The 23,664-nt window shown below is 37.2% G+C and overlaps 1 protein-coding gene across 1 annotated transcript in view; it reads right to left on the bottom strand.

Moving 5' to 3' along the window:
• Positions 1-23,664, bottom strand: part of LOC765108 (SID1 transmembrane family member 1-like) — a 36,637-nt gene that overhangs the window by 836 nt on the left and 12,137 nt on the right. The window contains exons 8-22 of the mRNA XM_030978671.1: positions 22,741-22,806; positions 21,367-21,457; positions 20,433-20,479; positions 19,775-19,830; positions 17,205-17,342; positions 15,772-15,845; positions 14,827-14,932; positions 13,653-13,764; positions 12,854-12,990; positions 8,856-8,958; positions 6,663-6,781; positions 3,516-3,568; positions 2,734-2,839; positions 1,895-2,002; positions 292-405 (exon numbers count right to left, since the gene is read on the bottom strand). Of these exons, the coding sequence (XP_030834531.1) occupies positions 292-405; positions 1,895-2,002; positions 2,734-2,839; positions 3,516-3,568; positions 6,663-6,781; positions 8,856-8,958; positions 12,854-12,990; positions 13,653-13,764; positions 14,827-14,932; positions 15,772-15,845; positions 17,205-17,342; positions 19,775-19,830; positions 20,433-20,479; positions 21,367-21,457; positions 22,741-22,806 (1,430 nt within the window). The remainder of the gene's footprint in view (positions 1-291; positions 406-1,894; positions 2,003-2,733; positions 2,840-3,515; positions 3,569-6,662; positions 6,782-8,855; positions 8,959-12,853; positions 12,991-13,652; positions 13,765-14,826; positions 14,933-15,771; positions 15,846-17,204; positions 17,343-19,774; positions 19,831-20,432; positions 20,480-21,366; positions 21,458-22,740; positions 22,807-23,664) is intronic.

Raw genomic sequence — 23,664 nt, 5'->3', positions numbered from 1 at the left:
CTCTTCACTGAAATTTCGACAGAGTTATTAATGCCCCTCTTGTCACCTTTGAACAAGACATTGTATCTTGAGCTTCAGAGTACATGAATTGACTACAGGCTTCAGCCACCATTTTCTATAAACCAACATTCTTCAAGACTAGACTTTCTCTTGTTTACCCATACTGTAAGGAACCTCCAATTGTAATGAGTCAATATCATTTCAGAGCTGGGAATCTCCTCTTTTAGAGTAAGACCTAAAGTGAAAGATATTCAAATCTCAAACGTAGTTACAATTAGGGAGCATACTCACAACGAAGGAGACGAAGAGGGCGAACGCTGAGATTAAATGCCAGATGTCGTGCGCATCGTAGAAGCCCATGATTGAACAGTCAGCGTTCTTTTCTCTGGATTCAGCTGCCGAGTCCTGCAAGATCAGGCGGGGGGGGGGGGGGACAAATTTATTACTAGTAGTCATACTTGACTAATAGCACGGTGTCTATATAGAAGAGTATGCACTAATGTCCTTTGGCAAGACATTGGTCTACATTTGCCACTCTCCACCCAGGTGTTAAAATACCCGGTAGGATGCGAAAGCTAATGTGCTATGATAAGTAAGTGTGCGCTTGTAAAAATGACGCCTGGCTGAAATGCTCCCCAGGGAGTGGAGAATGTGTATACATTTTGGGCGGGTAAGCCTGAATCCGATGACCGGGGTAATGATATATATATATATATAATATCTGTAAAGCGCTTTGAGAGGGCCTTCGGTCCTGAAAAGCGCTATATAAGAAATAACTATTATTATTATTATTATGGATTATTATGCTGGAGCATAATTCTCATCTGCAGCTTAGCATCTTTGAAACTTAACTACCTTTAAATCACAATATCGAAATCTTACTATTTCAAAAATGCTTTCTAACGTCATTTAAAGATAAGTTGAGTTCTTGTCATGCAATTGCATTGTGAAAGAAACGGTGTGGAATTGATTAGAGAAAATACACTGTTTTACTGCAAGGTTTTGGAATCATCAGCAATTTATTTGGCATAAAAATGAGGTCCTCGTTTTTAAAGCTGTTACATGTCATATTTAGAATATGAAGGCATTTAAAGAGCCAAGCTTTTCAGGGAACATTTTTTCGACTGATGTTCTTCCACACTTATACTAACAATGAACACGCTCACAAATAATTTGTCACTTCTCCCCAGAACTCAACCTTCTCTATAAACTTGATCAATTATTGTATTTCATAATAATTTAAACTAGATTACTGTACTTTGTCATAATTTGCTTTCATTTCACAATCATTGATGTTGATAAGTGTAATGATTAATCTTGTTCTTAATTTGGTATTACTTTAGTCCATGAATTGGGAGCTAACTGTAATTTTGTTGTTTTATTATTGTAAAGCGTATTGATATTTTCCCTGAATATGAAGTGCGCCGTACCAGCCTTTGGTATTATTATTATTTTTTTATTATGACTCAGATTCAGATTCTGGCAACTCCATACTGACCTCAAGACCATTTCAAAAGACAACCACCGCGATATCTCAGTCTCATAATCCGGTGACCCGGGTTCGAAACTAAGGCGATGCGCTAGTGCCCTTTGGTAAAGCATAAATCCTCATTACCAGGTCCCTCGGAGAGGACCTAAAGCCGTCGGCCGTCGGATTGCTTACTTACAAGTATTTATGCTTTCTTAGCAGTCAGATAAAGTAACCACCATCACCAATATCAAAATGCATTCCTACCTTGAACTCTAGACCATAAACTATACCAAACCTTCTTTATATACCCCTACAACCGTACACGCACACCAATCTCAACCCTAACCCTACATCTCGATGAGAGCGCAATCATCGCCGTAGCATTTGTTGTTACAGGAGAAAAAGTTGGATCTCCGATCGTACCTGCCAACCACTGTTCGTTTTCATGAAGAAGCTCCCAGCTGTGCCCCAAAGAGCGATCGTCAGTACCAATAGCAAAAAAGACGGTAGAACATTCTCTCCACACATACCCTGTAAGAAAAAAGAGTTATTAAGTCAATTTATCCATACAGTTTATCCCGAAAGCCATGGTTGTTAAAAGAAAATGGTCTCGACGTTTAATACATGTACATATTGTGAATGCACAGATATCTTGCTCAATTTCCAAAATGGGGTATGATATCATAATTTGGTATGCCCCATACAAAAAACAAAAAAAAACAATTTTTTTATCAATTTAATTGGACTTCATGGTATCAAATGCATGTGAAGGAGATCAAGGTGGTCAGAGAGCAAGAGGGAGAGAGAGAGAGAGAGAACAAAAAAAAAATGAAAATTAGGAATCGTGAGAGAGTGAGAGGGAGACAGATAACACGAAATGAGAGCGACAGTGAGAAAAGAGGATATGTGAGAGAGAGACAGAGAGCGAGAGAGAGAGAGAGAGCGAGAGAGAGAGAGAGAGCGAGAGAGAGAGCGAGAGAGAGAGAAAGAGAGAAAGAGAGAAAGAGAGAGAGAGCTACAGAGAGAAAGAGAGAGATAGATAGAGAGAGAGAGAGAGAGGTATAAAAGAGTGACAGTGAGAAAAAAGGATGGGAGAGAGAAACAGGAAAATAGACAAATAAATGCAAAGAAGAATACAAATACAGACGGAGAAAAGGAAAATAGCGTAGAAGAAGTTTAAAAGAGAAAGAGAGAAATAAAGGGAAGAAACACGGGAGAACAAAGGATAACAGCTTCATACAACTTTATACACGATTACTCACCTTCATAAAGAGGTAGAACAACATGTACAACACCATGTTTACTATCATAATAAAAAGGAGGTGGGTAGCAAAGTCTAAAGGTTTTGTGGCGATGCCCAAAGCGCCCCTGTAAACAAATGAATAAGTGTATTCAATGACAAGAACATGTGTGATTTTTCGAGAAACAGAGATGTGATGTGTATTACATTTGCCGCGGCGGTCGTGGGGTCTAAAATATCTACGGCCAATAGCAATTATAGGGCCACATAAGGTAACAGTCAAATAGGGTAGCCGCACGGCGTATTTTGAATTTTTGGAGACAGAAAACCTAGCTGCGGTTGCCGTACGGCCTTTGAAGTGATGACACACGGTCGTCTTAGGACGTCACTGCGGTGGCTGTAGGTTTTTTGACAAATACCTAAGCAGACGCAAGGTAGCCGCAATGCCACCGTAAGCCCAACGTATGGTCCCCGTGATACCGCTCTACGGCATGGCTACGGTGTGTCTAATTGTCGAATTCCTACGGCGAACCTACAAATGAAAACAAGTTATAACTCCGCTTTTTAATCCCACGGCGACCCGTATGGCCTGTAAACATAGAGATACGCCCTAGAGTGACCCTAAGGCCATCGCAGATTCTCTGCGGCCGCTGCATGTATCTCTCGATTTCGGGGACCTACGGCCGCCGTATCCTAACCGTACAGCAAATGTGACCTACTAGGCGTAGGTAGGCAATGATCAACTGAACTAAATCTGGACTGATACATACATACAAAAAAGTGTATGAAAATATTTAAACTTACAATGCAAAATTAACCAGGAATCCAACAATCAGAGGAACTACTCTGCCTCTGGCCTGAAATAAAAATAGAAAACAGATACATGCAGTTTGATTAATATCAGGAAGGAAACAAAATCTAAACTCATTTTTACTGTAGTGGCATGAGCTATACAGATGCATAACCAGTTTTTGTGATTATGCTCACCAGCCTAAGTTTATTTCATCATTATGATAGCTGTGTAGTCACTTGATGCTATTGTAAATAACATGTCTTTAGTTCCAAGTTTCATGTTTCTCAGCTGTTGAACTTTCTTTGTCATCGGGAGTTTCCATATACTATTTTAATTAACCAATCACCTTATTTTCACCGCGTGATAAACATTTCTTAACCAATCAGATGTAGTTATTTTCTTTTTGTCACCGCGGAGAAACTCGAGCAGGAAGATTTCCTCACTTCTTCTCGCGTTATTGTTTTGACAACATCACACGTCGTCAATGCTATCACCGTTCTCATTAATGGATTTTTAAAATGTTATATACACGTGGATTTTACCATACACCAATTCCTAAATTATCATACCAGAATATCTAACAGGTGAGACGTTGATAGTAGATACGGTCATCAAATTGATATCAAGCTGGCTTGTGAAATTTTCACCATCTCCACTACTTTTATACATAAAACCATATTCATCCAAGTCCAATCTATTTTGTTCCTTTCATATTTGAGATTTAATATATCTGACCGTTACATCAAGTTAACTTAATGAACAAGAAGCCTTTCTACACCTATGAATGTCCATGTCAAGCTTGAGCAAAGCATAGTTACTAAATGATAACGCTTCTAAGTCTAAGTGAAAATAATTTTGGGTCATCCAAGGTCACTCTGCAAACTCACAAACGGTCGCAATTAGAAAGAAATTAATGGTGTACAAATATGACATGGAAAATGTTTCTAATTTAATTTGAAAATGGCGCTTAAGCTATGGTCACGCCTCAGAGCGGCGACCGACCGATTTGTAGCCTGCTCGGTCGCTGCTTGAATTTAGGCATCGCCCATCGATTTTTGGACCCGTTTTTGGAGAAGTCGAGCAGGCTGTAGAGCCCCAGCGATACCTGGGCAGTGCTCTGTCGATTTCCCGTCGGTCGCCGGCCGATTTTTATAGGTAAAAACTCGGCAAAATCGGGGAGCTTCTCCGGGCGGCGTCCCAGCAGTGACCGACTGATGACCCACCTATTCCCGAGCGTTAATCGAGCGTTCGCCGTCGAGCGATTTAGATAAAAAATCAAAGCCGCTAGGTAAAATGCTGCCGACCGAGTTTGAACTCACAGCCCAGTGACCGACTGATCTTCCCGCGACGACCGGACAGCTACTGGGCGGCGACCGCTCGGCAGCATTTGACCTAGAGACTTCGATTTTTTTAACCCAAATCGCTCGATGGCGAACGCTCGATAAGGTCGCCGCCCGGGCACCGAGCGTATATTTGGCGGCGATTGAAAAGTGAGCAGGCGCCGCCAAATTTTAACTCCGCGCTAAAACTTCAGCGGCGACCGAGCCGCAAAACAAGAGGTAGCCGGGCGGCCCCCGATCGGTGTCCGGGCGACATAGGCGAACAAATTAAGACGCTCCCGCTGAGCAGGGTACTTTTGGGGGCACGTGACCATAGCTTTAAATTTAAAAAGCTGCGGTCAATTATTCACACATACATTCACCACTCAAATACAAACTTCACCAACGGCATCGAATGAAGAGGTTAAAGGGAGTGTGTCATGGCAAATACTGGTTATCGCCGTCTACGTCTTCTTTTGAGCAAAGTCAAGTAATATCAGTCTTCAAGTGAATTACTTGACTAAATTTAGCAAACATGTTCCGGCCATGACCATGGACGACAGATAGAGTTAGAAGATAGAAGACCAGCGGCATCATAACGATACCGCTGAATATGGGTTATCCAGCCGTTTACTTTATTTTGTAATTCATAATTCTATTCGTTATTGTATTACTGAATGCATGATGTCTTTTTTATACGGAAATAAAACAAAACAAAACTTTTCAAAGCATGCAAAGGGAAAGAGAGAAAATAAGTAGAGATTTGAAAAGGAATGTGACGATAAAGATGGAGTGGGAAAAGAGGAGTGGGAGAGGAGTAGGGGAAGAGGAAGAGGAAGGGAGGAATAGGAGGGAAAGAGGAGGATGAGAGGGAGGAAGAGGATTAGGTGAGAATCGAGACATGAGAACAAAGAATTGATAAAGAGAGATAGAGAGAGAGAAGAGGGGAGGTGGGGGAACGGAAAGTTAGGGAGAGAGAGAGAGAGCGAGAGCGAGAGAGACAGAGTGAGAGGGAGAGAGAGAGTGTGAAGGCGAATGAGATATCTTTAAATGAGACGGGGTATAAACAGAGGAGAAAGTGAAGGGAGGGGGAGGATGGGGCTGATAATGTGAATGTATATAAGGGACTCATGCTGGTTAAATATACCCTTCTATTCTTTTATACTTTCATATACTCTTCTCAAGTTTGAGAAGAGTAGATTTTTTGCGTGATACATGAATTCAACATTGACATAACAAATAAATACATCTGGAGTAGGATGTAGAGAGAGAGAGAGAGCGAGAGAGAGAGAGGGGGCGGCGGCAATCGTGGCAAGATCTCCTCCACATATATCCTCAAATCTTTCTTTTGGTTAAGCTTTCACTGGATTTTGAAACTTTTGACTCAATAATTTTCTGCCTCTCGCTAATTGTCTGGTGTCTCTTTCTTTTTCTCTGTCTCTCTCTCTATCTCTCTCTGTCTCTCTCTCTATCTCTCTCTGTTTCTCTCTCTCTCTCTCTCTATATATATATAGGTATATATTTCTTATTGTTACAAGCCTTTCCCTTTCATTCTACATCTGCAACTTCATGACTTTGTATATTTGTCCTTCTTTTCCCCTTTCTGTCGATGTCAGTCTATGATTGTTTATTTCTGTGTGTGTGTGTGTGTGCGTGTGTGTTTGTGTGTGTGTGTGTGTGTGGGGGTGCGCGCGCGCGCGCGTGTGTGTGTGTGTGTGTGTGCGTGTATGTGTGTGTGTGACTGCTGTCTCACCAACTCTTTATCTGTGGCACGCTAGCTGTCCCTTTCTTCCCATGTAATGTGTATCTCATAATAGAACACAAATACATTATACCTACCAGATGATTTGAAACTTCAGACTTGGAAACACACTTGCAAACATAGAATTCCGACTTGCAAACAGCGAATGCCTTCTTGTAAAGACCGATTATCCTCTTGAAGAAAAACACATCTGTATCTGTAGAACAAATGAAATTAAGAGAGGGGAAGGAGAAGGGAAAAACATAATTGCATTTTGAAATTTGACAAAGCTTCTAATGTTTTTTGTACGCATGAGTTAAAAAAAAAAGGAGAATGAATATGACTATAACAGTTCATGGTTATTACATTTTTAAAATATCATAATTAAACACCTGACAAGAGAGAAAAAAATGCTGCATATTAAAGTACAATGACATGACCAGGGGGTGTTTCACAAAGATCCTAAGTTGAACTTATCTCTAAGTTGGACTTAAAAATCATGGAAAGCCATTAGCATCTTTGAAAATGATTTTGAAAATTTATATTAAAAGGCATAAAATGTTGATTCAAATCATTCATATTTTCTATTATTTTCTATTATCAAGGAGATTTCATGCTCTTGATGTGGAATTTATAAAGTCTGAAATACTTGAATTTTCGCTTTGGAATATATTTTATTTTATGGCTAAAAATGACTTTCCATAATATTTAAGTCCAACTTAGAGTTAAGTTCAACTTTAATAGGATCTTTGTGAAACACCCCCCCCCCCCCCCCCCCAGATGAGTACTATAAGACTTTTTGAGACAATACAACAGCTGGGCGCAACGGGCAACAGCACATCCTCAAACACCGGAGACAACGTGAACACGACTTCAATAATATCGCCCATATCCTCTCTTTCCACATTGATCTATGATATAAAATGTACCTGGGGCTAGGGAGGAAAATGAAGAAGCAGACAGAAAAAAGAAGAAGCATTTTGTACGAATAGTTTGTTGTATTCTTCCCTTGCTTTTTCATTTCTTCTTCACCTTCTTCTTCTTTTTCTTCTTCTCCCTCTTTTCACCCTTTTCTATTTCTTCTTCCGCTGCTTCCTCTCCCAAGCTCGTGACTTGGGTATATTAAGCGCTACTCCGTTAATTATCTTCACCTGACTGAAACCTGGTGAGGGGAACAATGAAGACAAAAAAAAAGGCTCAACCTGGCTGGGCATGAATCGAGGAATAAATGTTTTTCTTGTTGTTGTTTGTTTGTTTGTCCGTATGTTTGTTTGTTTGTTTTACAAATACTTTTCTTCATGAAAGCATGCAATATTTCTTTGAGACAAGAATCTGAAAGCCCATCAAAAAGAGTTGGAGCCCCACAATTTGATGGCAAAACTTGTATAGTAATGTGAAAGAGAATGTCCTCAATAGGGATAAGGGATTTTTAGCATAAAGGGACGACATTATGTCAAGTAGGTGGATGTGAGTAGTTGAGCTCTCACTATAAGAGCTCTTCGGATGGGAGGAGATGGTGCATTCTTTGGATAAAGGAGATTTGCAGAGGGTGGAGTGTTATCTATCCAGAACTTGAGAGAGGACTTAGAGCGGATTCCTTGTAGTGTATGGTGTTTTACCGTCAGGTTGACTTTGTATTTGATCATCCTTTTCCAGGTTCAGTACAGGGGTGAGTTCGAGAAAAAGCTATGGAGGTATGGAAGATCATACTTCCTCACTGTCTCTTGTAGAACCAGTATTGTGGGTGTACCCGTTGGGAGGGCTTCTAAAATGTTCTGAACTCAAAACGGCTGTACAAGCTTGATAGGTTGTCCTAGAAGCAACAGCCTGTCGAGGTCTATCTGCACAGAAACTGGCAGGAGGTTGGTGAGCAGTTAGACTGTCTCATCATCAGCAGACTTCGGCACCCCTGATATCTGTTTGAAAAGATGTGATTGGGCCCCATGGAGCGGCACGGTATGCTTTCTGAGCATTTAAGCGCTCCTCTGGTGCGTTACGGTACGGGTATGATGCCCGCTTAAACATCCCCCATGACACTAATGTTCTGGCAGAAAATTAATCTTCATTTGCCTTTCTCCACCAAGGAGTAGTATGCGGCTATCTAGTAGGATTACCCTTGATATGCATTGTGCAATGATCATGGCTGCTGCAGCTAAAGCCTGGCGGAGGGTTATCATGATAACTACCAGTTAAGCTCTTTGTATAATAAAGTACAAGTATGTCTACTGTGGGATGTTATATCAGAATGCGATATGCAGCTTATATCTGTCCATCCTGTACGATGTTCATACCTGGTGTGGTTCCACTACAGTACATGAACGCACTTAACCCGATATAAGTCAGCATATGCACGAAGAAGAAGATGATATAGAAGACGAGTGATCCAATGAAGACCTGTAGGAAGGGATGATGAAAGTATTATATAACAGTATTAAACATCAATGAATCCAAAATAAATATTCCGTAGAATAGCATTTAATTACATTAATCAATGGAAGAAACAATTATGAAAATATTGAAATAAAGATTCATTTAATTACTAACAACCTAAATTCGGTAAACATGTGATAGATTTCAAATATGATCGAAATATACAATAGAGAAAGAGGTGTGGAACAAATTACACTATCAATGGATGTAAACTACAAGAAAACTAATTTGTAGTAATTTCAATAAAAAAAGAGATGCAAACAAACGGAAGAAAACGTACTGTACAGTAATACGTGGGATACTATGCTATATTATATACCTCACTTAAGTAATCCAGCAATCTGATTGGTCGAAATTGCATTGATAAACTTTAACTGTTCCCGAAAATTCCCGGTAACCATGGTTAAAAAAACAGTTCAAAATCCCAATAACCATGGTTATTGGGAAAATAGGTCAGTCTCCATGGTTACCCCATAGGTTTACATGTTAAAAAATGGTCTGAGCGATCGAGGATACCGTACGTGTGCGAAGAATTGGTCGGTAATTTCAATACAATAGGCCAGTTTCGGCGGTTACGTAATGCGCGGTTACTGTAACCAAGCCCGACAAGCTTTGTCAAATCACCATTTTGAATCTGTGCATTGTGTATTAGACTGTCGGTTCTTGCCGTTAAATTGCATTCATATCTTTCTATAAAAACTGCGTGTATATATATATATGAATTTCTGTTTTGGCCGAAAATGTCTTCCAACTTGCCATTCATCAAGCTGAGTTTCAGGCAGCTGCAATATTTTCTAAGAAAAAGAGGAGTTTCGACTACGGTATACACCCGAGAAAAGACTCGTTAAATTAGCGTCCGCAGTAGCGGACTAGCCCGCCCGTAGCCCATGACCTACGGGCTCCGTGTCACTCGGTAGACGTGACTGTATCGGGAAATTACAACGTGCAGGATTTTCGTTAAGTGAACTAGTTACATACCTCCCTTAAGTTTGACGATATTCCTGACTTTGGGACCTATGACGTATTCAATTATCTAATAGAGAATATGGCGGACCATGCATTTATGATCGTCGAAAACTGAAGGCTTTTAAGACTTTCGATTGATATTTCCCGATGGCCATATTATGTGGTCTGGAGAAGCTCGAGTACAATCCTCCCTCTAGTTAGCTCTCGGCAGCTTATGATAGCGACTTGTGACTAGATTATACAGGTCAAACCGACGCAAAAAGACAGAACATACCAACTTGAACAAAAAGAAAAAATATATAAATAATAAACAAATAAAAAGTAGAAGTCTAGACTAGTCTAGATCTAATAGAAAATGTAATAACAGTTTTATTTTTAAATGTTTTTTTTAAAATAATAATAATTGCTTCTTGAAGTTGAATAACGAAGGTCCGGCATAATTGTAGTCTAATGCTAGACTATTAACTTTTATTTTATGAAAATCAAACTTAATTCCTAATCTTATTCTAAACAATAAAATTATTCATCATCCTGATTCTTCTTCCTTGCCATCATAAGTTTTTTTTTATTACTTTTATTATTCCCTTTTTCCATTGCTCTATCATTCTTTTTCCTTGTTCATTGTTTTTCTTCATTTTTTCCGTTCAAAATTATTTGTTTATCATTATTCATCATTCTTATTCTAGCTCTCTGTCATCGGACGATATTATTTTATAAATATTATTTTATTAACAAAGACCTTATATATTATATTATTACCTTTATTGTCATTATTTCTCGTTGCTTTTGTTAATAATATTGATTCTGCGGTCAGTGCTTGGTTCGATCTCGTTAGCCGTTTCTCGTCCCCCTTGAAATAGTCCGTATCGAGGCGTTTCACAAACATTTTTTAATCCGTAAAATTGTTTTCATTTTGAAAATGTGAATCGCGCCTACACGAACACGAACACGTGGTACGCGCGCACGCTTCTGCAAGCAGAGGTGACTGTGTGTGCGAACGAGTGGAAAATAGTTCATCACTTCTTTCATTTCTACGTCCTAATTTGTACTCAGATTCAAGCTAAGGTAAATGCAAAATTGAATGGAAATTACCGATATCGGCTAGCTAACTTATATTTTGGTGCTTCGCTTTCTGTCTTATCACTGGCTTTCAAGCCAATATCGCTTGTATCATCGACCTCCTTTTTCTTCTTTTTGAGGGGGTATCGTGCGCTGCCTGTACCGGGGACTTGGCCGAACAGGTTTAGCTGCAAGATGTGAATCGCTAGTTCTGTACCAGCAATGCTTTTCTATTATTCTTGCCTAAGACTCAGCGATTTTAAAGATCAAATGTATGAAGAACAAAATCACATCTCAAAGATATTTATTATTCAAGTTTGAAACTGCCTCCTTTTTCTTCTCTCTCTCTCAAAATAGCGAAAACAAACGATACAATCACACCTAGCGAACACAGTCATGTATGGTATGCACGCAAAGTGTAGTCTGCTACGCACCGCGAGTTCTTTGCTTGTCCGACCTTCCGATTACGTAATGCGATTTAAAGGTCTCTGAATACATTACGAAACTGGCCTATTGAATCTCGATCGATCTTACCGACAATTTTATCTTGCATTGTTGACATGAAGACGAAAATAAACTTCCAAAAACAAAAAAAAACAACTTCTGCCGATAGATCTTGATCTAAATTCGTGCCAATATGCATTGCAAAAGTAAAAGAAGGGCCTGTTTAATGGAGCAACCGCGAAGCATCCACCACGCGAAGCCGTTTCAATCCATTTTAATGTATATATAAGAAAAAACGGCTATGAATGGTAACAGAGCGCGATAGCCGAGCGGTTTTACGGCGCTGATTTTAGTCACATCACCTTTAGTACGCAAGAGATCGAATCCCATCTTCGAAAAAAGTTTTTTTCTTTTTTCTTTTTTCTTTTTTTAATTTTTTTTTTGGGCATATAAAAGTATAAATGACCGCTTTTATATTTGAGAAATAGTTGTTTTTATACGCTCTCGGGAAGGTTACAATTGGGCTATCACCCTCGGCACGCCTCGGGTAATAGCACAATTCTAACCTTTCCTTGAGCGTATAAAAACAACTATTTCTCTCAAAGCAGTCATTAATACTATACTATGTGAGGGGCCTTGAAGGCAGTTCAGTGGCGTACGCAGAATTTTTTCAAGAGGGATCTTTGCCAATTTGAAAATCGCGCCGGCCAATATTTCGCTCAGGGGGAGGGGGGGGGGGTAGTGTGCATTATTTTTTTTTTCTTCTGTTTTGCCCTTCGAACTTTTAAAATCGCGCCGGCCGATATTTCGCTCAGTGGGGGGGGGGGGGGGGGGGGGGGGGGGGGGGGGGGGGGTAGTGAGCACTACAACAAAAAAGATTTGATGGAAACAATTTGAGGGGGGGGTTAAACCCCAGGACACCCCCCCCCCCCCCCCCTCTGCGTACGCGCCTGCTTGAAGGGATGGGGAAAACAGGTAATTCTCGTTTGATTTGGTGTCATTTTGCATACTATATGGAAACGTTGTATCATCCGTGCAATCTGACTTGCGTGCATAGAACAAATTAGCATTTTTGCATGAAAAAGTGAAGTTTTCTAAAAAGTGCGTTTCTTTCCAGCATTGGGGTACCCGGGAGGCTCATCCTAATCATCATCATCATTAACATCTTCGTCGTTATCATCATTATTAACGCCACCTTAAACTTCATCATCATCTTCATCATCTCCTCATCATAATCCCACTCCCACCGTTACTCGTCCTCTTCTTTACCATCATCCTCATCATCACCACCCCTTCATTCTACATCATCATCATCGTCATCATCATCATCATCATCACAATCGTCATCATCACCATCATCAATCATCCCTCCAACTCTAGGCAAACTTACCATCCCCAGGAATCCAGTAAAGATAATGAGGATAATCAAAGCGAATGATTTGTTGGCGGAGGCGGTGATATCTGTATGTCTCTTTTGGTACATCGTCAATATCCCCAGACAGGCTATCATGTACATGTAGGAGGTATCTATTGCAACCAATTAAAATAGGAGCCAGATCAGGGGGAACACGATTGATACGTTGACGCTTAAATTGGCTGAAAGCTAAATAAAGCAATTATATCCTTTTTCGTAAAGAGCAAACCGGGAGACCTAAGGCTTTCACAACTTTCAGAGGGACTTAATGATAAACAAGTACATTGATTTCGTTTCGAATCCAGGACCTTCCAGTTTCAAGACCACTGCTCCCCAATGGTTCACTACGCCATCACATTTGTTCACGACTTTTAGTTTGCAATATGAACATATCTTAATTTAGTAAGACGTTACGAGAAAGCTACAAAGTCATGAGCTTAGAGCAAGTAAAGTATCCATGAACATATCACCATTTATTGTAAGCCTTAGGCAACTGAGGCTACAGTCTAAATAAAAATGCATCTTACAGCATTGCAGCATTAAATCAGATGCAATGGTTACATAAATTCGTTGTAATCACGGTACACATACATATATCTTTGTAGATGAATCATGGCACGGGCTACCCTGTGTGTGTAATTGGGTTTTTACAGACGTGTATCAATCAGATATGCATTTTTACGTCTCGGGACCGACCTAGCTTTAACGTCACCATCCGAAAGACGGGCTATCCTTTCATTTCCCTAACAAATAACCACAATTTTCATATACTTACCAAACTGGAAGTTGGCCCTGTTTGGACAGACATGGTAGGAAGCGCTCATAACGCCTTCCATAATGAGAGCAAAGCCCAAGGCATACAGGAGACTATAGTGTTTATGGATTCCCTGGGCCGGAAAATGGAAGAAATGCAAATATAGTTATTAAAAAATAATTTAAAAAAAAAAAAAAAAAAAAAAAAAAAAAAATCGCTTACATTTTGATATATCATTGATATTAAATCATGTTTATAATATCAAACAAGACCTATGTAGGCTTCTGCTTAAAAGTAAAGGACATTCGACTTCATTTCTTTGCTTTTACTCATCATCCTTGTACAGCCAGCCCATTATGTAAGATTATTTATACCAGATTACAAACATGTTTCGTACATTTAATGAATATATAACTATGTGGTAATATCATGCAAACCTGCCATCTGCCTTTATAAACAACGGATCTCGTATATTGCAACTGTCGTGTTATCATGTTTATGTCACTACTTTGTCAAATACTTTCTTATTTTGAAAAAGCTATGTTGGGTATATTTGTACTATGTTTACTACCCAGTGTATTCTATTTTTCTTTAATAAAGAAATGATATTAAAAAAATTGAAATATATAGAAACTGAGTATTGATAAAGCACCAATTCAATAACAAAAAATGCTCAAGGCGCAGAAAAGAACATTCAGATTTAAATAAAAACAATAAGAATGATGAAGGATTCATGAAAAGAGAAATATCATTACATATACCCTAATTCATTGCACATTATGTTTATGCAGGTCAATTGTTCATTTATTTCATTCAATTTTTTATAAATAATTTTTCTGCTGCTGCTGATGATAGTGAATATGAATATGATGATGATGATGATGATGATGATGATGATGGTGATGATGGTGACGGTGACGGTGATGATGATGGTGCTGGTGATGATGATGGTGATGGTGATGGTGATGGTGATGGTGGTAATGATGGTGATGGTGATAATGATGATGATGATAATGATGCTAATGACGATGTTGTTGATGATGATGATGATGATGATGGTGATGAATATGATGGGGAGGAAGATTGATGTTAACGATACTGTACAAATGATATTAGTGACTGTAAAGCCGATGATGATGATGGGGCTGCTGATGATGATGATAATGAAAATGATTATAAAGAAAACAATACATACCAGTTCATTGTTGTGTACTCGGTTATAGTGTTTTATCCCGACAAGCACAAGGAAGACAAATCCCAGCACGACGTAGCCAACATTACTGTACACATTGTTGTAGGCACTGCATTCAAAGGGAATAGGTAAACACAACAGTCAGGTTTGCAAAAGGAATTGTTAGATGCCCATATCAAAAAACGTTTTCACTATTGCTTCATATTTTCATTAGCATGTAGTGTCCTACAAGTTTGTTACAGTCGCTTACGAAAAATAAAGATTTGTAGGTCTTTCTCTCTCGATTGAAGTAACGTTGTAAATACCATTTTCCTTTTGTACCAGCGTCAATAAGGCTGTTTCCTTTTGGCTGACTTCTCAGCCATGCATTGTAATTTTGTGATCAGGGGGTGTTTCACAAAGATCCTATGTCGAACTTAACTCTAGGTTGGACTTAAACATTATGGAGAGCCATTTGGAGCCATAAAATAAAATATGTTCAAAATCAAAAATTCAAGTATTTTAGACTTTTCAAAAATTCCACATCAATCCTTATCCTTGATAATAGAAAGTATGAATGATTTCAGTCAACATGTGATGCCTTTTATAATAACTTTTACAAAATATTTTCAATGAGGCTAACGGCTTTTCATAATCGTTAAGTCCAACAATTTTTCATTAATGAACAGGATAGTTTCATCTTCAAATTGAGGTATAGGATACTACTGCTAGCATTGAAATCTCCATAATTTAAACATACTATATGTTATTACATATTTACACAATTCTAACCTTAATTGACAATACTGCAATTTGTTTATGCATTATTTTACATTTGTAATAGTTCAAACATTTTCATTCCCAACGCGTGATCGTTAAAAAAGTGCTTTCTAAGGAAACTGCATCTGGAAACAAATACAAACTTATTTTCATTATGAAGGAAAGATCATTTAGGCAGGGAACATTTACCTAAACCATGAATATGGCTTTGCACACAGGAAGTTATAATAGCACGAGTCTTGGTTTCCAGTGACATTGGTAACCTGCAGATGAACAAAAATTAAGAAGGTAGGATGGGGAAGATTAATCCAAATAATAATTCACTACAAGCACGAATGTGGACTTAATTATATCTGACTTAAAGGCTGAGACCACTCCAAAAAAAAACAACTTTTAATAGATGTAGAAAAACAAGAGAAACAGAGCAAAAGAAATTTGAATAAAATGGGAAAAATAATAAGGAAGTTATGATTTTTTTTAAGGTATGAACAACTGTGGAACTTAGATAATCACTTCACAATTGCAAATTTGGTTATAAGTTTGTGACGTCATTGCCTCACTATTTATCAATTGCTTTATATAGTATTTTTATCCCTTTAATTTCCCTTTTTATCCGCCAAAACTTGGTTTCCCCATGTGTTTGCCCAGGGTATATGATTCGTATCATATTGCGTGCATGACATTTCACAAAATCTGTTATGAAGTTAGAAGATTTTATACTATTGATTTTCATATAAATAGTTTATTAAAATTCGAATTTTTCATGACTTAACAGAATTAAAAGACAACTCTGTGTTAGTGCATCCACACGAAAACATAAGGACTACTGCTATCAATATAACTTGGATGCTAAGGAAATAAGGTTTCTAGGAGGGATTATTGTATATTTATATTATCAATATAAAGAACACAATAAGTGGATAGTGAGGCAATGACGTCATAGACTCATGAATGAGTTGCCAATTCGCCTAGTGATTTTCAAAGTTTTTCATGTCATTAAAAATTCAAAACTTTCTTATTAGTTGTCCGGTGTTGCTCAAACTTTTTTTTTTATTGTTCTGTCTGATTTTTCTGCTTCTATTGAAAGTAAATTATTTTTGGAGTGGACTTGCCCTTTAACATAGCCCACTTATTTATGGAACATGTAGAGTTTTCTGTAAAAAGAAAGCAACATGTGAATGAAAACGATAACACAACAGATGAAATGACACAATTGTGTTTGATGATTACACTATTCAGGGTTATTCAGATCAAAATAAATAGTCTTGACAACTTTGACTAGGGAGTATTATATGTGGAATTAACCTGGCACTCCCTTATTCGCCGGAATGTACCAGTTATTACCATAAGAAACAAAATCACAATTTCTTTAATCAAATACTTTGACGGGATGCTAAATGGAAGGACCATCCAATATGTAAAAAAAGGTGAACGTGTATTTTGTTAAATCTTATCAGTTTCGAGATATAAAACATTAAGCATATACAGTTTAATAAAAAAAAAAATACGTTTATGACCTTGGAAAGTACACCTGCCTTCACCTACAGCCCAAATTAAAAAGCCACCCCTACGTCCGGTCCACTTACAATCTATTGGGGGCCTGAACATACTAAAAATCTTACCACTTGGTAGGTTACGACAAGTTGAACGACTGGAAGAGCGTAGAATACGGACACCGTTACAATATCCCAGACGTACGTGTTGTACTTCTTTTCCATTTTTTCAAACTTCTTCGTTGATAGGTTACTAACAAACACAACCTGTAACAAAGTTGATAAATGCAAAGCGCACCCCAAAAAAGAAAAATATGACGTATTAATTTAAATTTAAATTTTAATTCATTCTTATGGCTGCCAATAAGTGGGGTGAGAATTTATTTTTATTGAAATATATATAATCAGGATATCAAGAATCAGATATACATTGTAGATACAAAATCTGTTTTACATCATGGTCCTGAACAGGATAAAAACACGGAAATATAAATAACGAATATCACCAAAGCTCACAGGCAAAGGTAAGAACAGTATAAAACTAACATAAGCATAATACGCATTAAAAAATAGTAAAAAGCACAACAAAACAAAAAAACAAACAAACATGACAATGAAATAAATGAAATTAACAGCGGAAAAAATATCAAATCACTTTAATAAAAGGCATTAAAATATCACCCTAAAAAATAGAAGAGGAGAGAAGATATAAGGAAACTGGTAAAAAGTAAAGGAGGAAAGAGGGAAAGAAAGAAAGAGGGGAGAGGGAAAGAAAGAAAGAAAGAGGGGAGAGGGAAATGGAGAGAGAGAAAGAGAGAGAGAGAGAGAGAGAGAGAGAGAGATAAGCCATGTCAAAGCAGTAAATGAATCGGCATTGTATTACACAGGTTTAAAAAATTTGTCCTTGTACATACGTTTAAAAACATCGATAGATTTAGCATTTTGAAAAGCAGAAGGTAAACTATTCCAGATTTTACCTCCAGCGTATCTAAAACAATTCTTAAAACATTCAAGATTAGGCTTAGGTAAAACAACATTCAGCGTATTGGCAAGTCTAGTGTTAAAACCATGTCTGTCAAAAACCATTTCCACTTCATTGCATAATCGTACTGGGGCTTTTCCATGAATACAGTTGTACATTATACATGATAAAAAATAGTCCCGTCTAGTGTCAATGGATTGCCATTTTAATGAATTTATTATACTCAAGCTATTTACATTATAATCAAAATTCCCTACGACAATACGTGCAGCTCTTTTTGCAGTCTTAAAAGAATATTTCTGTTTTGTAAAGAACAGTTGCCCCATACGGAACAAGAATAATCTAAGATTGGCTGTATGGTACATTTGTATATTTTATTTAAAATGGAAGAGCTTAAAAAATTACTGAGCTTTCTCAAAGTAAAAATCTTATAACTTAATGATTTGGTAAGAGATTTAATGTGGATATCCCAAGATAATCTATCATCAATTTCAATCCCTAAATATCTGATACTTCTTACTTGTTCTATTGTTTCAGTATCAATATGTACCTTCAGACTTAATTCATCGTTACCTCGTATGTTACTACTCAACAGCATAATATTACTCTTATTAGTATTAATACGTAATCTATTTTTACAATACCATTCATTTATAGCATACAAATCTGCTTGGAGCTTAGATGTAATGACATTAATATCCATATCAGAAACATATAAGACATTCTTCACACTGAGAATTAGGTTGCAATTTGGGTGCAGACTGGCATCCACCTACGAGTATTTGACAGAGGGTGTTGTTTTTTAGCAGAATTGCACCCTTATTTCTTAGTTTGTTGTATCTGCACATATCAACACTCGTCACGTGTGATTATTTGTATAAAAACAAAAAACAAAAACAAACATGATCAATGAAGTGACAATGCTTGAGTAACATGCCATTTAAAGATGGTCATTACTACTGGACCAGAGGAGATTAGACCACACAGCGAGGTCACTGACAGGTGGCTATCTCATTAACTCAGCTCTCAACTAACATACGAAAAAGAGGATCATGGGGGACCAACAGGCACCGATTTGGGAAGTTTTCTATATATAGAGGGAGCAAGTAGCTCTAAGTAGGACAGTGGGGCTTTAAGTGCTGTATAACGAAATTACTACACGTGTATCTAGTTATAGTATACAGGAGCATTTGAAAATACCGTGCTGAGAAAAATACTGGTTCCATGAAGGAAAACAAAACTGTTTACTTGGCATTAAAATGGAGAGGGTCGTCAGTTTCCTTGTGCAGAAGGCCATAATTAGCTGACACCATTAATGCTGGGTGTACAAGTCTGTTCACTGCAAACCCGTAATCATATCAAGAAATACCCCCCAGTCTCTCGGAGAGTCTCCGAGTGAGGGAATTATAAGATTAGGACTTTACCAAATGGGGGGATGGGTGGAACATGCAAAGCATTCCATAAGGCCTGTTGGTCATAAAACCGAAGGCTAATCACGGTGACTGACAGCACCTGTTATTGGGTAAACACCCGAATGGTGTCGTTTTCCCCATGAGAGCCGACTCCTATACGCCTTTAAACCACTCACCTAGGACATTTCAACACAACATGCAATTTACACAATAAAATAGAATTGGGCCTAAAATGCTTCCCTGAGGAACACCGCATGTTATAGGCATTAGTTTGGAACGAATATCATGAATGTTAGTAAACGTACCTCTGTATTACCGGTTGCTTCGATGTTGTTCTCATTGGCGTCGGCTTGGATGCTCTCTGAAGTAATAGTAAATAATAATAAAACTATTTAGAGCTTGTACGTCTCTCTAAAGCAATAATCCATACTAGCTAATATATATTACAATAAGAAAGCAATTCTTCTAAGTGTACATGATGCAAATGCAACCAATACAACAATTTCTATGACACTGACTGAAGATAATATTAGTTCATTTGTCAACTAAAGTGACAAATGTATGCATGTAACATACAAAATATAGATGGATGTATATAAATACAAAGTCAGTTTAATGCATTCCATGACTATGAAAACTGAAGAAAAAAAATCGATAAATCAACTCAAATTTGCTATTTATACGCAGTAACTTTAGCATAAATATTACTTTGGAACTAAAGCAGAATGCCAAGTGTCTTCACATGTACGCATGAACAGCGTGATCATGAAAACTTCGGGGCAAGAATATGAAATTTCTCAGCCCTTTTTTTGTCTAAAAGAAATGGCAATCATGATGGATGAATGCATGAATACCTTGCCAACTTATTAAAATGATAGAAAGGAAGAATAAAAGGGTAGCGATATAATGAATAAAATATGACAAAGTCATTTTACAAAAGGGATTTTGTTGAATCGTTTTTACCTTCTTGTGAATCAACTGCCCTAGCACAAGATTTTGCCATCTTTCGTCTGAAAATGGATATCGAAACGTCGTTTTTGTATTTATTAGAAAAGTTAATTCACATAGTATATGAATAATTTGTTCTTACAATACATACGCATTGTAATTATTACAAATATAGACACAAGAATTGGAAAGATACAAGGAAATCATGAATATAATTGTACACGCATGTATTTATATATTACTTCAAATACGATTAATTGTTTAGAAAAACGGTAAGGCATATACAATTTTCTCATTTATTAATTTAGCTGCTTGTGTATTGCATTGATAATGGCAAAATGATAGCATTAAATATGACAGAAATTACAAGGTAAACGATTTCGGGGTACAGTTCAAATGGTCAGAAAAAACTTTTTCTGATTGTTACTATAATTATTTGTGTATGTCCCCTATTAGCATCACAATACTTTTCTTAAAGTTCTAATACATATTTAATTGAAAATCAACAAGCTTGTCACCATGTCTTAAATGTACACTATAGTTTACCATAATAGGAGGCAAATTGAACGTTTAAATTTCAGTTTGACTAAGATACCAGGGGGGTGTTTCACAAAAATTCTAAGTCAAACTTAACTCTGAGTTGGACTTAAATATTATGGAGAGCCATTTATAGCCTTAAAATGAAATATATTCAAAAGCAACAATTGAAGTATTTTAGACTTTTCATAAATTCCACATCAAGAACATGAAATCTTTCATGATAATAGAAAATATAAATGATTTGAATCAACATGTTATGCCTTTTAAAATAACTTTTACAAAATATTTTCAATGAAGCTAATGGCTTTCCATAACTTTTAAGTCCAACTTAGAGATAAGTTCAACTTAGGATCTTTGTGAAACACCCCCCTGAAATATTTGGGTTTAGATAAAAGTACGACGCACTTACATCAAAACGGGTACAGCAAAGATAATAACAAAAGACAGGATAGCGATGGCTATGAGCACCACTAAAGTGACCACGACCGGCTTCCAATATTCTGCAGCACAAGATAAGAATGAGATAATACTGAGTATTCGTGTGAAATAGGTACTTTTAGTATAACACCTGGTAAAAAATACTAGCCAAGCAACGGATTGACAGATTTATACAGACATACGTGACTGAATACAATTTTCAAGTACAGTCAAACCTACTTTAGTGACGACCCAGACTACAGAGACCCCATTATTTGGTGTCCATTGAGCATAGTTTCCTATTGAAACTTGTATTAAAGGAGCCTGACATAAATACTACCAGCTCATAACTGAAGCTCACTAAGCCTCTATTCACTTCCTTTACCATGTTTTCGTAACTTTATATACCTCGTAACTTTATATACCGGTTAATCTGTATGATTTTAGACATTCTTGTCAGTGCGCTACTTCATGCTCTCACATTTGGTTCTTTGCTCAGTTTTATACTTCATGGTTTCATTTTACCTACTAGACATTTTATGCAATAGTTTTTAAGCCAGACTTAATTCCTCATGTTAATGATCAGTATCGTGTCATGACCTAGTGTCATCATACATATTAATTTGAACTCCTCCTTTTGCCTTGTTTTTGTTAGCTGGTTTGTTTATGAAATGTTATACATTTTAATTACCTTCATGCTATAGTTTGCAGGTCTTCTGGATTCACCAGTTGGTCGGGAAGAGGGACCATTACGGTTACAGTGATTTAGTTTGCTTTCCTCTTCCCTGGCAGCCAACTGATGCACTCAGAGGACCTCCAGGAAAATTGTGCATTTCCAATTAATATTATTATTATTATTAATGTTTGTTTACCTATATTTACATTGTTATATTTTGTGTGAATTGCCGAATAAATAATAAATAATAATAATAAATAAAGACTGATTTTCTTGTCTCCCTTGAGCAGTATTTATATGCAAGTTTCACTGTCCACGGAAAACGACAGTGCAGTCCACTGTATCAATTATCAAATCATAAAGTTTCCAAATTGCAATCATTATTACATTTATGTATACAAAACCGTGCCTGGAGCCTAATGCCATAAGGAATTCTCATCGTACTAAAATCTCCCTCAAACTCGAGATATGAAAGTAAGCAGGAGTACTTTCTTCATGGTGGAACAACGAGTTTCGCTGAATGGAAAACCTGTGCACACATAGTGATTGGTTATTCCACCGAACATGATGCCAGCGAATTATGTTGCAATTCACATCTACACTAAATCTATGTGGTTTTGATAATATTTTTATATCGCTGAAGCCTTTTTTTGTATCACAACAAGCAGTACAATGTCATATAGTACTTACTTTCTAGTGTGTGTTCCACTCTCAGTGTTACAATCTTTGTGCGTTCTGATAAGCCTGTATATTGAGCTGGAAGAATACAATCAAACAAAATAGTTAGTACATCGGGTAGTAGAACAACGATTATGAAATAATAGAAAATGCAGAATATAGCTAATGCACAGTAGGTAATCCAATGTTGCCACACATAGTACATACATACAGTCAACAACTCAAATATTCATACCCCATTTGTTTGTTTTTTGTGTTTTTCGTAACTCAAAGATTTAAGGTAATACAAAGTTTTGGAAAATTTTGAAAATGGGTGGATAGTGATTCTTTGCAATTTTGATGTATTTGGATACCCCTGTGGATGTAATATAAGCAGTAGAAAATTTAGCCCCTAAAACACTTCTGCTTTCGAGAAAAATTGAATATAAAAATTGACCGGTACTACCGGTAAATTTTGATATACATTTCAATTAGCGTCTACGACCGTACGATGGTAGCTGCGACCATGAAAATCTCAGAATATGTAGTTGTGATATATAATTTCCAAACGGGAATAGCTAATCGGTCGGTTTTAGTCAAGAAACATTGTTTTATAGGTTAATTAATGTCTTGACCTTGAGAGGGAGCTATACAACATAAAGAGTTTATTATTTACAATTTCATAACTTTAGACTCGATTTTAACCGCGACGATGATCACTAAATATTGTAGGGTCCAATACCCTCCAATATTGTACGACCCAATACCAAAACTTTGTATTACCTATAAAGCTAGACTGGTTGAAAAGGGGCCTTTGTTGAATATTTTTAGATATCAGCTTCAGTTTCAACATACTTAAGAAAGCTTTTCATTTCTACTATTAAGTTATATGTTCGAAATGCGTATACAATATCTGAAACGGGAAACGGCCATGCATTATGGTTCAAGGCATGGCCA

Source organism: Strongylocentrotus purpuratus, unplaced genomic scaffold, assembly GCF_000002235.5.
Source record: "Strongylocentrotus purpuratus isolate Spur 01 unplaced genomic scaffold, Spur_5.0 spur5_scaffold_1, whole genome shotgun sequence".
In the NCBI taxonomy this organism is placed as follows: domain Eukaryota; kingdom Metazoa; phylum Echinodermata; class Echinoidea; order Camarodonta; family Strongylocentrotidae; genus Strongylocentrotus; species Strongylocentrotus purpuratus.
The sequence above is the reverse complement of the archived record's forward strand: the minus strand, read 5'-3'. Positions and strand labels throughout refer to the sequence as shown.